This window comes from Ciconia boyciana, chromosome 17 (genome assembly GCF_034638445.1).
Source record: "Ciconia boyciana chromosome 17, ASM3463844v1, whole genome shotgun sequence".
Classification (NCBI taxonomy): domain Eukaryota; kingdom Metazoa; phylum Chordata; class Aves; order Ciconiiformes; family Ciconiidae; genus Ciconia; species Ciconia boyciana.
The window spans coordinates 10,879,474-10,894,859 of record NC_132950.1 but is presented as its reverse complement, the minus strand read 5'-3'; the positions used below and the strand labels follow the sequence as shown (position 1 = coordinate 10,894,859).

General features: G+C 47.3%; 1 protein-coding gene across 1 annotated transcript in view; it reads right to left on the bottom strand.

The window, feature by feature from the left end:
• Positions 1-5,160, bottom strand: part of AATF (apoptosis antagonizing transcription factor) — a 57,388-nt gene extending 52,228 nt beyond the window's left edge. The window contains exons 1-4 of the mRNA XM_072882385.1: positions 5,057-5,160; positions 2,379-2,567; positions 1,301-1,717; positions 508-645 (exon numbers count right to left, since the gene is read on the bottom strand). Coding sequence (XP_072738486.1) covers positions 508-645; positions 1,301-1,717; positions 2,379-2,567; positions 5,057-5,141 — 829 coding nt within the window. The 5' untranslated portion in view covers positions 5,142-5,160. The remainder of the gene's footprint in view (positions 1-507; positions 646-1,300; positions 1,718-2,378; positions 2,568-5,056) is intronic.
• Between the last annotated feature and the right edge of the window lie 10,226 nt (positions 5,161-15,386).

Here is a 15,386-nt window from a genome sequence, read left to right as displayed (position 1 = left end):
CCTTTGGGCTACATTACTCCTGGTTAGGGCAAATCTTTGCATCCACTGACCCAGCATAAAATTGGTACGACAAGGTGTCTCTGGACAAAGAAGCATCCCAACTCTGCACCAAACAGCAATAACCAAACCAATTATTCCTAAGATCTAGCATGAAACTTAAATTTGAGAAGCAAACTTCAATCCCCACATGAACTAGAAATAGCAGCAGGACCTGAGCTGAGGCTTTCCAACATTACTTAAGTGACGACAGGCAACCCGCAGAGATCAACTCGGCATATACAGACCTGGGTGACAGGAGACATTTTCTTTGTCTGGGGTAGGAAACACTTTTTGGTTTTTGTTTGCACGGTACCTAATTAACGGTTAAGGCAATACAAACCAACAGCTAATACTACAGGCACACGCAACTCAAAGCCCTCAATTTCCCATTAGCACTTTCCCGCGCAGGCAAAAACACACTGGCTACAGCAGAGTCTACCCAAAGTAGAAAGACTGAAGAATACTTACAGTTCTCGACAGCATTGTCAAATTCTTGTCCACCTTCCTTTCTGAAGATTGGGTAAGTATCTGGCTGTGGAAGCCGGTTGACTGTTACGAGCGCCTTCTGCATCTTGATTCTCCCTTCCAATAGTTGATCCCACAGCGCTTCATAACAAGGAGAAAATAAAACAATTTTAGCAAGCCAAAGCTCCTCGTGAAGGACCTGTTGATTTAACAGCACAGGCCCTCTCCTTTGGGCTACATTACTCCTGGTTAGGGCAAATCTTTGCATTCACTGACTCAGCACAAAATTGGTACTACAAGGTGTCTCTGGACAAAACCACATCCCATCCTATGATCCTGGCTGCAATTCTGTGACCCACAAAAAAAATAATCCCTTTGCTTTACTGTTTAAAAGGACATTCTGCAAATAGAGGTTTGATAGTTTAACAGGACAGACAGGAAGCAATTGCATTCAGTATTACATTTTGAAAAGAAACAGAAGTGGGATCAGCATCGCTGCACAGCACTACCAGTGTAGGAAGTCCCCATCCCCACCAATACTACAAGTATATTCAGTAGTGGTTCAGTTAAGCCAGTGGATAAATACCCTTCATAATATGAGATTTTGCACCAGCAGTGACACCAGTTTGCACAGCAGATTTGGCAGAGCATTTGCAAATCACTAGGGCTGCCGTAGCATGCACATGCAGTATGCTAACAGCATCTTAACGTGCTGAAGTGGTTCCCAACATGGCCAGTTTCTACAGTGTCAGCAAGGGGAAAGTCTTGTCAAAATACAAAGCAAACGTGCACAAACCTAGCTGGTTCTTCACAGCTTTTCCTTTTTCTACTTCTTCAGCATCTTGTCCTTTTGAGAATGTCATCATCCCCCCATCATCTTCGCTATCTTTGGTTTCCTTTACATCATCGTGGTTTTCACTCCCATATTCCTCCTCATCACTTCCTTCTTCCATGCTGGCATCATCTTCATCTTCTCCCTCACTGCTTCCTACATCATCCATCCCCTCTGTAAATTTCTCGAAGTCTGTAATATTCTGGAAACTGAACTTTGGTGCCTTGGCCTTGGCAGATGGATCTGTCTCTTCATCGTCTTCCAAGTCATCCTCCTGGTCACTGCCAGCACTGCTGGGCTTCTCCTTTGTTTTACTGCCTAAGCTGCCATTCTCTTCTGCATCTTCACTGCCACTGTACCATTCATCTAATGCTTCTTCAGCTAATAATTGAAAGAGAAAAAAGTTACTTACTTACGAGCAAAACGTGCCACTTTGCAGTATGCCTCATTAATAGCTACAGGTTTGGGCTATGTGAGCTCCAAACTCCATTTTATCCGCGTATGAAGTTACTCTTTGTTTTGGCTAAATAATAGAAACACAAGCCCATATATCCACAGAAAGATCTCAGCTCACACTTTCTGCAGCAATGATTAGTAGATCCATGTCTCAGCTTTCCCATGAAACAATGACGTGATAAGCAAACAAGGTGGTCAGAATTTGCTATATGCATTTTTTAAACGAGAATCTGTATATACTTGCAGTCCCTGAGATATATTGGCTTAAAAATGGGAGCTGTTTCTTTTCCTCCACACAATGTTCAGTCAGCGCACTGAGCCTCACCCTACACTTAGTCACACTCTTTCCTCAATCTCTAGAAGTGACCTTCTCTTTGGGATTTCCCCTTCCCTCAGGCCAAAAAATATGGCCTGAATTTCAGGAAGGCACTTTAAGAAGATGTCCAACTTAATTGTACCTGTTTATTGCCCTGTAACAGGGACCTAAAGTTTGTCATTTCAGTTCAGGTGGCACTAGCTCAGTTAACATGCTAACATCAAATTTTGAGTAGTCTGGTGAAAAGGGTAAGGAAATGAGATTTCTTACCAGATTCTTCTTCAGACAGAGCATCTCCCCAGAGTTCTTCTTGCAAGGCTTTGCGAGATGTAGCTTTTCCACTGTACCTTTTATCAGCTTCCAAGAGAGAGGCTGAAGCTTTTTTCCGTATATTACCAACAGGGAAAATGTCATCTGCAGTTTCATCCTCAAATTTGTCAATCACTTTAGCAACTGTAGCTGTGGGGAAAAAAGGGGGGGAGGGATGTCTAAACTGAACTGAATTTCAGACTAGAAGAACTAGCTGCAGGAAGGAGCCATCCTCCTCCATGAAAAACTCCTCATGCTCTACAAACAAAAATATACTGCCACGGTGAGCTTGACGGCAACACAGCCTCACATAAGAGCTCGGCTTTTAGGCTCTGCGAGGGAGCAAGGCTCTTCCCTGCCTGGTGAAGGAAAGCCAGTACACTGATTTTCTGCAAAGGGGGAAAGGTTGCTGGGGAATCAAAGGCAGAGAAAAAGCCTCAAAGCCGGGTTTTGTGTAGATCAGCACCAGTCCTGCCTAGAAACTACGGAGTAAAGTAATACTTAAGATCTAGCAGAAGAGATAAGACAGCTCTAAGGGTATTCTTCAGAAAACATCCTGTGACTTCTCTGCAGCCAGAGGTGTTCTCCCAGCTGGCAGGTTAACCTCTGCAGAAGGAAGGGAGATGTGACACCAACTGACCGATTCCAAGCCCCCTCTCAGTACTCTGGACTTCTCCATGTACAGGTTTGGTACCACAGGGCTCACCCGCAATACGGAGATGGATGTTTATTAACAAATGCCAAAAATCCTGCTGAATTCTTTTTGCCTTTTGAATCAACGTTGCCTACATTCACGCTTTCTTCCCTGCCTCTTCTTTATTTTAGAGAACCCGCGCAAAGCGCTAGACAAACTAAGCCTATCCAAGCCCTTCCACAGATTCACGAGGGTCTCATGAGTAGTCCTCCGGGTGGAGGACTCAGTAAAGCTGGAATGCCTTCACTCACTTCACGCTTACAGATTAAAAGAGGAAAACTGCAACTCAGATGCACTTGGGCCTCTTGCTGTATGTATGAGCCACATAAATATGCAAACATTTTAGAAAGGCTAAACAGAGAAAATAATTTCACTGTGGTTATTACTCTCTTTCATACCCAGCTTCTCCAGGACACAGGAACAGAGCAGTCCAGCAAAGAGAACACATCACACCATACTCCCTCCCTATTTTCATTCATGTGCAAGACACCCTGTATGCAAAATTACAGGGTTAGCTTTGTTCAACCAATTGAGTGAGACAACTGGCTGAACATCGCTAAGTGCTCTTTTAATGTGTGTTTGGAAATGTTAATGCCTCACATATAGTGTTTACTTGAGGCAGGGGGGAAGCAAAAAAATCTCCTGCTCACAATCAAAGCAACAAGATCTGGTCTAAACATAGTCACTCCAGCTACAAGATGGCAAGATGCTCGGCACCAAGGAATGACTGGGCAAGAGGGGCAGATGCAGAATGCCCCGTGGCATTCGACGGATCTTCTCGCGTTCTCAGTCTTGGCAGCGCTAAAGTATGAAGTCTGACATTAAATCATGATTACTAAAATGGGAAAACGCCTCTGCTGACTACATTAATTTCCTCAATCGTTACTAAGATGTTGCTTACAAGATACTATTGCTCTCACGTACATTTGTATAGAAGAACCAGGCTAGCTGGCATGGCATTTACCATGACTGGAGCCTAGTACCTCCTCTGTGTGTGACAATTAACTCGCTATCTCAAGAGATGAGTGCAGGAACCGTGTGACAGACGTGCCCTAGAGATGAGTCCTGCCCCATGGCTTGGCTGGTCTACTGGCGGTGGGGAAACTCTGCTCTGGAGAGGACGACTCAAGGGAACGGCAGGCACCAGCCTGGAAACTTAGAAGATGACACCGCCACCTACATGTCACAGGGAAAGGGACGAATGCCTCAAAAAACACAACTAAGGTAAAAAGAGCTTGATTAAGAAGGTAAGTTGAATATTGGCCGCTGGTAAGCATCAAACAAGACACGTGCAGCACGCTGCGGCCTGCTCTGAGCGCTTGGTGTGCTGGAGAGGGCTGTCACCAGCGACCGCCTCGGCTGAGCCTCGTCCCCGCTCCCACAGCCGCACCGGCTGCGCTTCGCTGCCGGAGGAAGCAGTCCTGCCCCGACGCTGCGCTCTCTTCTCCTGGAGATTTCCAGCCGGATCCGCTCCCCAGCCCGGCTCCGCACAGCCCAGCCTGCACTGGGGCCTGCAGCGGGGCCTGCAGCGGGGCAGCCCGGCCTGGGCAGCCCTGAGGTAACTCGGCGCTGAGGTGACTCCAGCCCCGGCCCCCAGGGTAACCCCGATCCCGCAGGTAACTACGATCCCCGACACAACCCCCGATCCCGGAGCCACCCCGGCCCCCGCGGTGACCCGTCCTGCCGCCGTGCGGCGGGTGGCGGCGGGCCGAGCCCCGCGCTCTGCGGGGCCGCCCGGGGCTGGGGGCACAGCGGGGAGAGCCGACCTCGGCCCGCGGCTGGGGGAGACTGGGCGGACAGCGGGGCCGAGGGGGCCCCGGGCCGAGCCCCCCCGCGGCGGCGGCCCGCGGCGGCGCCACGTGCGGCCGGTGCGGCGGCGCCCGACCCGCCCCCGCCGGCCCCCGCCGGCCGCGGGAATCAAACCCTCCTCCCGGCCCTCCCTCACCTTCCTCCGCGTCGTCCTCGGGGTCGCGTAAGCTGGGCCGGGGGTTGAGCAGCTCCTCCAGCTGCCGCGCTAAGGGCGCCGCCATCTTGTCCTGGGAGGGAGGGAGGGAGGGAAGGAGCGAGGGGCGGGGCCGAGGGGCGGAGCTCATCGGGGGCGGGGCCTAGAGGGGGCGGGGCCGGCGGCGGGGGACGGGGCAGCGCGGAGCGGCGGGACGGGACGGGTCCTGCCGGGTCCTACCGCCCGCCGGCCGGGAGCGCGGGGCCCCGCCGGGCCCGAGCGGGAGCCGGTGCCGGTGCCCGGCCCCGCAGCCGGGGAGAGCGGCCGCCGCGGGGCGGGAGGAGCCGGCAGGACCGCGAGTGTCCGCCCGTTGTCTGGCGGGCGTCTGGGCTGAGGTCCGCGGGGTGAACAGCCAGGAATAATAGCGATAAATAGAGATATCCGCACGGATACAGCCCAGCCGTGCCTGGGGAGCGCTGGCTGGCCCAGCCGAGCCGCATGTGCCCGCTGTCCCAGTCCCTCCATCGTTAAGGGCGGGAATAACGATAATTGTATACATCGGGGTCGTGAGAATCGGCGACCTGAAGCTGAGCAGCACCGGGGTAACGGTCAGCGGTATAAAGCAAAGTCCTGTTCCATAATGCAAAATATTACTATTTCTTTAAGTCAGCATCGCATTTTCTTCAGCACCACTAGCTGCACAGAACTGAATTTATTATTTTCTTGTCCCGTATGTTAAACATTTTGTGGCCTCTGTTGAAGGCAGGGTCCCTCTTACAGCAGTGAGAGCTGAAAGGCAAGGCCTTTGGGTAACCCCAGTCCTTGGACACAGAGGGATCCTTACACCAGAGTTACACCAACCGCAGTGAATCCAAACCAGCACCAAAGCTCCCGAGGTGCTTTTGCCAAACTGGCCTAGAAACAGCAGCAAAGCAATGCAGAAGTGACCTGCTGAGAACGTTAACAAGAACCGGCTCTTTTGGGTTTGCCTGCTGACAGCTTCTCCTGGCTGCTTCGTGGGGTAAGGTGGCCTCAAAACACAAATTTAGACCTGGAATGGGCGAACAGCAATAGAGGTTGGTACATATTTTGTTACAAGGGCGAAGGGACCCAAATCAGCATCTCAACTCTGAGTTGCAGGTGTAGGTCTGAAACAAACCCCACAATGAACAGCTTCAGGGGGTCTGCCTGGACCCCAGGACTCGGGCTTTCCGCAACCGGCATTGAGATTTTGCCTGCGGAGGTGCCAGCAGCAAGCTGCAAACTCGAGCTGGCTACCGTCTCGAGCCCTAGCTCAGAGATGAACCGGGGATGAGCAAGCAGCCTACGCTCCTTGCTGACACAAGACCCTTCCCTGCTCCTTATCTGTTTTTAAATGCGACAAAAATTAATACGGATGTGATTCCTAATTAGCATGCAGAGAGGCGTGAGCCAGGCCTCAGCAGCAGCAGCGGCCGCAGCCAGCAGCAGCGTCAGTGCCGGCCCGTCCCCTACAGCCAGCAGCAGCCCCAGCTGCAGCAGCAGCAGCAGCAGTGTCAGTGCCGGCCCTAGCCGCAGCAGCAGCCAGCACCAGCACCAGCAGCCAGTACCACACCAGCAGCACCAGCACCACACCAGCAGCACCAGCACCAGCAGCTGGTACCACACCAGCAGCACCAGTACCAGCACCAGCCAGTACCACACCAGCAGCAGCCAGTACCAGCCCCAGCAGCAGCCAGTACCACACCAGCAGCCCCAGTACCACACCAGCAGCCCCAGTACCAGCCCCAGCAGCAGCCAGTACCAGCCCCAGCAGCAGCCAGTACCACACCAGCAGCAGCCAGTACCAGCACCAGCAGCAGCCAGTACCACACCAGCAGCCCCAGTACCACACCAGCAGCCCCAGTACCAGCCCCAGCAGCACCAGTACCACACCAGCAGCACCAGTACCAGCCCCAGCAGCAGCCAGTACCACACCACCAGCAGCCAGTACCACACCACCAGCAGCCAGTACCAGCACCAGCAGCAGCCAGTACCAGCACCAGCAGCAGCCAGTACCACACCAGTACCACACCAGCAGCCCCAGTACCAGCAGCCCCAGCCGCCGCCGCGTTAGTGCCGGCCCTTCCCCTACAGGGGGCGGAGGAGCCTCGCGCATCGCCGCCGCGGCTCGCGCCGCCCGGGGGCGGGGCCCGGGGCCCGGAGGGGGCAGGGGGGAGGCGGGAGCCCCGCCCCCTCCGCTCACGGCCGGCCGGGCTGGGGGGGGGAGGGGGCCCCGGGACAGCGGCGGGGCCGCGTCTGACGCCTGCTCGGGGCCGAGCCCCCGCGTCTTCACCGCCGCAGCCCCCGCACGTCAGGCGGGCGAGCGCTTCAGCCCCACGTCAACTTTCTGTGTATTTATTTTCCCGTGGGACGGCTGGCAGCTATGAGGCTCCGCGTTACATATGACACGGGTTTGCCGTTGCTGCAGCGATGTGAAACGAAGCGCTGCTATCACGTTTTTTTTCCTAAGACGTAGTTTTATAAAGCGGGAGATGTTCCCTGGCTTTGTTCCTAGGTTGGTTTGGGGTTTTTTTTGCCTTTGAGTTTGTAGGTATTTTGTTTCCAGAGTAAAAGATGCCATTATAAACAAAGGGGGGAGCCTGGAGAAATAAATCTATAGCAAATTAAGCAGCAGAAACAAGTGCTTACCTGAACAGGTACTCAGGAGTAACTACCACTCACCAAACCAAAGAACTAGGGCCAAGCCCCCCCGCATAATTGCGTTTCAAACCTCTTCCAGAGTGAAAAAGGGATGTTCTCTACCCTCCCCTAACAAATAATAACCAGCCCTATTAATAAAGGCAGAGAGGCTTTTAGTGATGGTTGAATAAAACATACCCGATCTAATTCATAACAAAGACACAGGGAGTTGCGTTAGTCCTTGCGAGTCAAAAATGGGCTTCTTGAAGTCAACGGCACCTTGCCGCTCGCGCCAGTGAGATCAGGGTTTCACCCACTGAGACTAATGGGACGACCGTGCGGCATAAAGCCCCGATCCAGCAACGCATTAAAATTCACGTATGTACAACTGTACACGCGAGGGGATCTGTCAGAGCTCACGGCCCTGTTTCTTTTCTGTCCTGCATCCGTCACGTCGGTGCAAAACAAACGTGAAGGGGGGAAAGCGCGCTATGCCGAGACGTACGCGTGGCACGCGCCTTCCCTGCGCCGGTGTGCAGGGGAGAAGGGGGAGGCCCCCACACGCTGGGACTTGCTCGGGTTGCCCCAGCTCCGCTGATCAGCGCTCAAACGGCTGCAGGAGCTGTTAATTCAACGTTTTTGATAAGGAGATTCAGTCAATATAAACCAACATCAAACAGAAAATGCAGTCTATGAAAGTCATGGATTGTTAAAATATTTCACCGACAGAGTCTCCTTCTTCGCTGTTTATTCTCTCTCTTTCGCCTTTCACTTAGTAGGGTAATTAAATCAGACTCTCAGGCTCGGTTTTAATTTCTGGTTCACATGCCCTCAAACCATGCTGCCGTGGTTTGGACTCATAATCATGCGGGGGAATATTTGTACAAAAATTGTATCGATACATTTTAATTTAAGACGATCATGAAAGCCTTTTTATGCATCACGGTATGTTCTGTAAAACCCTCCGCCTGTTTATAAACTATAAGCAGAAACCATCAAACTAACTGACATCATTTCTTTGGCATTTTTCCTCTTAATTTTACTTTTTATTTACATGCTTATTTGCTAAAATGGAAATGACGCCCTAAACGCAGAACAGATAAACAAGTGAATTTTGAATAGTCTGTACTACAAGAAAGCACTTTTAATTTCTCACACTCAGCTTCTTTTGCTCCCCTGTATTTGTGGAGCCTGTCATCTTGTAGGAAATTGTCAGATTAGATGGTAGCCTTGGCAGTGAAAGACCACATCATCCTTGCGTGCCTGTATAATTACCGGTTATTAATACGAATCCATTTTTCAGAGCATTTCTTTACTTAAATGTATAAATAAAGAAACGTGTCGGAAATGTCAAGCCATTCAGACACCACCACCGAGTAATCCCCCGCTCGTCCGCGTACCCTTCTGCGTTCAGCAGCGCGCGGCGTTGGGTCCCTACCTTGGCGAGCAGAGCGGTGGGAGCGAGGTGGGCTGCAGGCACCAGTCTGTGACGGGATTCCCACAGAGATCCACGGGAATTACACCCGCCACAGTCGCGTCTACTGAATTTAATTGAATTGCATTATCAACGGCAGAATTTGACCCCTATACAGAGGACTGCACGCTGTCCAAAAATAGCTACAAGCCGGAGCTGAGCTTATCTTTCCAACGTTTTGGCTAGCAAATGTAATTTTCCAGACCAACCTTTTTCATTTCAGTCATAGTATTTCATTTTAAGATTTTTCTTTTTAAATCAGCAACGCAATTTGTCAGTGAAAAGGAAAAAAATGAAGAGAGAAAAATTGGGGAGAAGCAGAAAAGAGCACACATAAAACCTATCCACTAAAACAAATTACATAACAGGACATTTAGATTACGTACATAAACCCCCACGCTCCTTATAAATATTTATTCCTATTTTTCTTCCGTGTTTTTATTTACTTGAGTATTTCTGATATTCCTAACACCTCTCATTCAAAAAACACAATTGTTTTCAAGATTTAATCAACCCTTAATTGTTCCTACATCTAAAAATACAATGAATATAGTGTGTCTGAATAGATGCACAGCCTAAAGATGCTTCCAGCAGATAAGAATTTTAAAGGCCACCCAGAGACAATTTCAAAACTAGAAGAAAACCTTTTTAGATGGAGCAAAAATCTATTTTTCATCCACAAAAAGAATCTCCCCGTGCAAGCCCCACGTGCGCACTGCCCTGCGCACAGACACGCCAGCACGCAGCTGTTCTCGAGACGCTAAGCACAATCACGCAAGGCAGCCTTTGCCATAGGCTTCGCCCCCAGCAAGTCGCCGCGACACCTCGGCATGCGTCTCGCTCCAGCTCTAGAGAAGTCAGGGGGGTATTTTCCAGCTCACGTTTACGGTCTGTGCTGCATGACGATTCTCACGCCATATAGAGACCTTTCAACAAAATCACACTAGACCTGTCCTGCAAACTTGGGCTTCCTCGATTAGCGGAGCGAAGGATTTCATTCCAAACCACGTGAGATATCGTCAGCCTCTTTAAAGGTTCAGATTCTGCAGGAAGCAAGCTTGTATTGAAACCAATCCGGGGGAAAAAAAAAATCTAGTTCTTACACTTGCCAAAAATGCTCTCTAAACAGTGCACCAAATATCGTCAAAGCAGAGCTATTCCTGAATTTGAAGACAGCCTGTAACAGAAGACTTAAGGGAGACCAGTTGTGCCCCTCATCCCCAGGAGCGTTACGTAGAGGGCCAAGGGGATTCTCCGAGAACCGGACCACGATACGCACAACAAAAACAGCTACACGCATCGCATTCAGCGATCCCACGCCCAAATGGTGAAAACACTGCAGGAAAATCAGTCGCCCTAAGAGTGCCCTTACCAATCCAGTTACAGTAATCCCAAGTACAGAGATTTAGCAATTTGAAGGTCAGCTAACTGTAAGGCCACACTTACTCTTCAATTCCTGCATTACAATTCTACATTTAATGAATGAAAAACTCTCCAGACAACAACAAACTCCGCTTTCTAAGCATGACCCCATGCTCTATGGCTAAAAGCATCTCAAATACTACCGAAAAAGAACCAGAAGATAGCAATCCCGGAAGGATTCATAATCAAAATATGTTTTTAATGGTCCCCTTTGTAACTTCATGGATATTTTGTTGGCATGAGGAACGCTGAGCACCCCAGTGCCATGGCAGACACAAAGAAAAGACCTTCCAGAACCTGCTCCAGCATCACAAGTCCCTGTTCCCAGCTCAACAGCGTCGGCAGCATTTAAGGATACATATCAATTGTTTAAGCTTAATATATGTGAATTTATCTACTAGGGGTAGTAACAGAAAGGGAGACTGCAAATGCTTACATGTAATATTGTAAGAACATGCACAGCTTAAATACAACGCTCTTGTTCAGGGAAAAAATCCGGACTATGGCAAAAGGAACCATTCCTGAGAGGACACTGCCGTATCTGCCACTTCCTAGGATGGCAAAAGTATGTAAATCACCACCGATATTTTTAAATTATATTTATTTATAGATTTGTATCATGTACCCATCGCTCAGCATCTGAGTACACATACACATATTAAAATAATGTACATCAGTTGTCTACAAACCGTAATTTAAGTACATTCTTACTCCTGGGATACAGATCTTTACGAATCCCCTACGGTTCCCCCAGCAAAGGCCTGAGTAAATAGATACCAGCAGCGACCGAGGACGAAGGAAAGGGCAGAGAGGAGCATCACACAGCGACAGCGCGGTGGGACCCGGCGCGCCGTCAGGTTGGGCCAAAAGCAGAGCTGTTTGGATGCTGGAAACTCCCGGCATTTTAAAGACACTTTGATTAGCCTTCAAAATATCTCCTTCGTACAGATGCTCAATGTGAATAATACTTACAACACGTGCCTCGCACCTTTTTCCTAGTAAACGGTAAACGGTCTTACACACGGGGTTTGCACAAGTCTTCGGTCTCGCACGTTTAAACACCGAGCCTGCCTCGTCTGTGCCGGGAGGGCGCGTGCCGCTCGCCCTGGCTAACGCCACGGGTGCCATCCAAAATTGGGTGAGCAGACGTGGGCCTGTGCGGGGTTTAACGTCACCGGGCTGCACCTTCTGCTGGGACATAGCGACAAGGTGAAGGTCACCGAAACCAGCAGCAGTCAAGGAAGAAAAGATCAAAAGAGAGTAATTACTTCTAAAAATGCTTTTGGAATTAGATTGCACGTACGTCTACTTGCACACATGTCACGTCCATGTTTCTGCAGTTTAAAAAATTAACACACGCATGTAAAATCCATCCAAGCAGCACATATTTTCGAGGCCCTCCTCCTGCAGAGCTCTATTCACCCAAGTAATGCTACTGAAGTCAATGGAAATGCTCTTGTAAACAAGGACTTACAAGAACCCAACGTGACAATGATTTCAAAAGGAGTTTTGACTGTGCAATTGTTGCTGGATTAGGGTCTTCAGAAACACCGAGCTCGCTCTGAAGAGCACAGAATTCAAATCTGCAAAGTGCTGGGGCCTCCAGAGCGGATCCCGGGAAGCACGGAAGGACACGCTCAGCCTTAAGCATGGCAACGGCTCCTGGGCTCCCCCCCGAAGATGGGCAAAACCCCTGCGGAAGGGACGGGAGCTTCGGAAAAAATCCAGGCTCTCCTCCCTCCCTTTTATAAGCCGCTGACCTAAACTGAACCGTATCGCATCGCTGCCTAAATTAACACAGAATAAACTGTACAAGTACCTCGTTACAAAAAAAACCCAAAAAAAACCAAAAAAAAAAGGCAAAACAAAAAAGAGAAACCACTTGGCAGACACGTTTTCTACAAAATAAGCCGATTTGGTGAAATTCTCATTTAAAATAATTGATTCAACAATAAAACAGCAGCACAGACCAGCAGCACAAACAGCAGTATTTATCAATAGCACTTGCCCAGATAAGTAAAAGTTTGTAATAAATAGATCACCCATTACTTTGCTTATATAAATGCAAAACAGAGCACCAAAACATAGCAACAATACAAAAGACAAATAAATGAGTTAGACGCGGAGGCCATGAGTTTAAGAAGTCTCCCCTGTATTTAATAAAGCATGAATTTTTTTAGAAACGCTAACAGATCCCTTGCAGATAGTTTTTATCTTTATATTATTATATAAGACATTTTGTGTTTAAAGTGAACTATTGCTTCATTTAGGTGGCCCCTCTGCTGGGCACAGAAACTAGGCTGTGAACAAAATAAAAAATCACCATTGAAAATTACAAATCATACCACTTTAAAGCATTTGGATTTTTTTTTTTTCCCCTCAGTCCAAAGAAACAAATAATTGAATCGCTGGGAATGCAGAAGTCTGTGTTTTAGGGTAAATTTCTGTGTCTACGTAAAATAAAAAAAGCCAGCCAGAGTCACGAGTAGTTGAGAGACGAAGGAAAATACGCAATTATAGTTCATCCCATTCTAGCAGCTCAGCAGGTGGAAAACATTTAAACCGGTGACTTTTCAGAGCCGACCCTAATGCTCTGCTTCTAACACAGGTCAAAGTCCTCTCGGAATCAGTGAGACTTTTGCTTTTAAAGAACTGAACGTTTGGGATTCTGCAATCATTTCTAATTAAAACATGAAATCTGCCATTTCACAAGGTTCCAGAATTTTTTGTTTTCTTTCATTTTTCTCCAAGAAAATGAGCACGTCTCTACTGCCAAGCAAAATATTCTCCCCCGCTGCCCTTGAGAGAACTTCGTCTATAGCAAACGCTATTAAACAATTGACTTTGTATCGGCTCTAAAAAAGGATTAACATTACTTTCAGGACATTGAGGTTATCCCGTGTTCAAAACCATCCAATTAGGAAAAAACAAAAAAAAAAAAAAAGAAAAATTACCTTCGGAGAATTAATTTCACTAAAAATGGATCAATTAAAAACCGTATCTTTGCAAGTCTTCACATTTACAATACATTTTTGTTTATGCATAAAATAAGCATTTTGAATATGCGTTCTCTTAGCACAGACCAAGAAGAGGTTAATGTATTTAACCGTGTGATTCGTTTCCAATTTTGAAAGGTAACGTATTATTTGTACTTCAACAACTGAGGCTGCAGGTGGAAAGAACGGCTGGAGCTGCCACTGCCTGCTATCTGCATCGACGCCAGGGTTTAGACTTCTCCCAAAGCCAAAGAGCCATACAGGATTATCAGCAGAGTGGATCATTCTTTCTCAGGGCTATTTTACTCAAGAGAATCCATTTAAAATTGCTTAAAACATCAAATGAAACACAAGTTATCTAAACATCAGATTTTCTAATTTTATTAAAAACGCACAAATTTTATCCAACATGTTTTCTTTCATACAGTGAATGGTCTAATATGCACTGGAGGTCACACAAGCTTAGGTTTATTAGAACAATAAAAGACATATGAGAAATTTAATATATAAAGAAAAAAGTAGCAGCTGTTGACTGCATATTTGACCATAAAATTTAAATATTTTGGACTTTTATTTTAAAGACACAAAAATAAAACCTGTGTGGGTCTATATAAGTCATATTAACAATTCCATGAATGTTCAACAGGACTAAAAATTAGCAAAGATGTTAGTTTGTTTGTTTGTTTTTTAACCTTGTAACACTTTTTAAACACCTTCTCGGGTTGCTGGTGCAAAGCACCTTACAGTATTTGTGCTATATATTTACTTTATTTGGCAACTGTCTGGGTTTCGTGGGGTTTTTTTTTCTTTGCCTTCTGTAAACAACACCTTTTACAAACTAGCACAGTGAACCACAAGCCCTGCAATCTGTTAGAACATCTACAGAAAAGAAAAGGAACTATTTTGGTTGGTTGCTCAAAATCTTTTGCTTTTGAACAAGAGGTTCTAAAACAGGATTTATTAGTAAAACATTGAACTCCTGAATTTAACATTAGACGTAAACAGTTGACTGTTTTTAGTTCAATAGAGTCTTTTTGTTTAGCTTTTCTCTCTCTGTGAAGGTAGAATACTTTTTGTTTGTTTGTTTGTTTTCAAGTCATTTTCGGTAGAGGTCTGGGTGGTGACCTTGGCTATGATGAGGAGGTTTTGTACGTGTAGCTTTGTGAAGGTAGAAGAGTTGGTGCTGAGGGCTTAACACTTAGTTATTTGTTATTTTGGAAAACAAAACCAAAAGAAAAGGAAAAAGAAAGTTGTCCCACCTGATAGTCTGCAGGCTGAAATGGCTGAAGCTAAAAAGAGTTTCTTGTTGTTGAACTTTCTGAGAGACAAAAATTAACAAACAAATTCATAATGCCAGAACCATCCTTAACCGGGAACGCTAGAGTTCTTGAAGCTTTTTTCCCCCTTTTCTTTGACCTTTCCTTCATTCAATTATTAATTTTTTAAATGAGAAGTTTCTAAGGATTGTGGCTCTTAGGATGACATCCAACAGGGTAATCAAACTTACGCCATCCTACGGCATGGCAGCACGTTACTGTACAGCTTCACCAGTTTCTTTGTCAACGGTACAAAAAAGTCCCCTTGCTTGTTTGATACAACCGTAACATGAAGATTGTCCTGGTCTAGAGCAAAGCTTGCCTTGGAGCGATTTGGATTCAGTTCGTTCCCAAGGTAATATTGTCTTAGGGCAGGAGAGATGTTATATTTATTCATTTCTGTACACCATAACAATAAGCAGACTAGATGATCATCACTTACTTAGACCCAGTTCGTTTTAAAG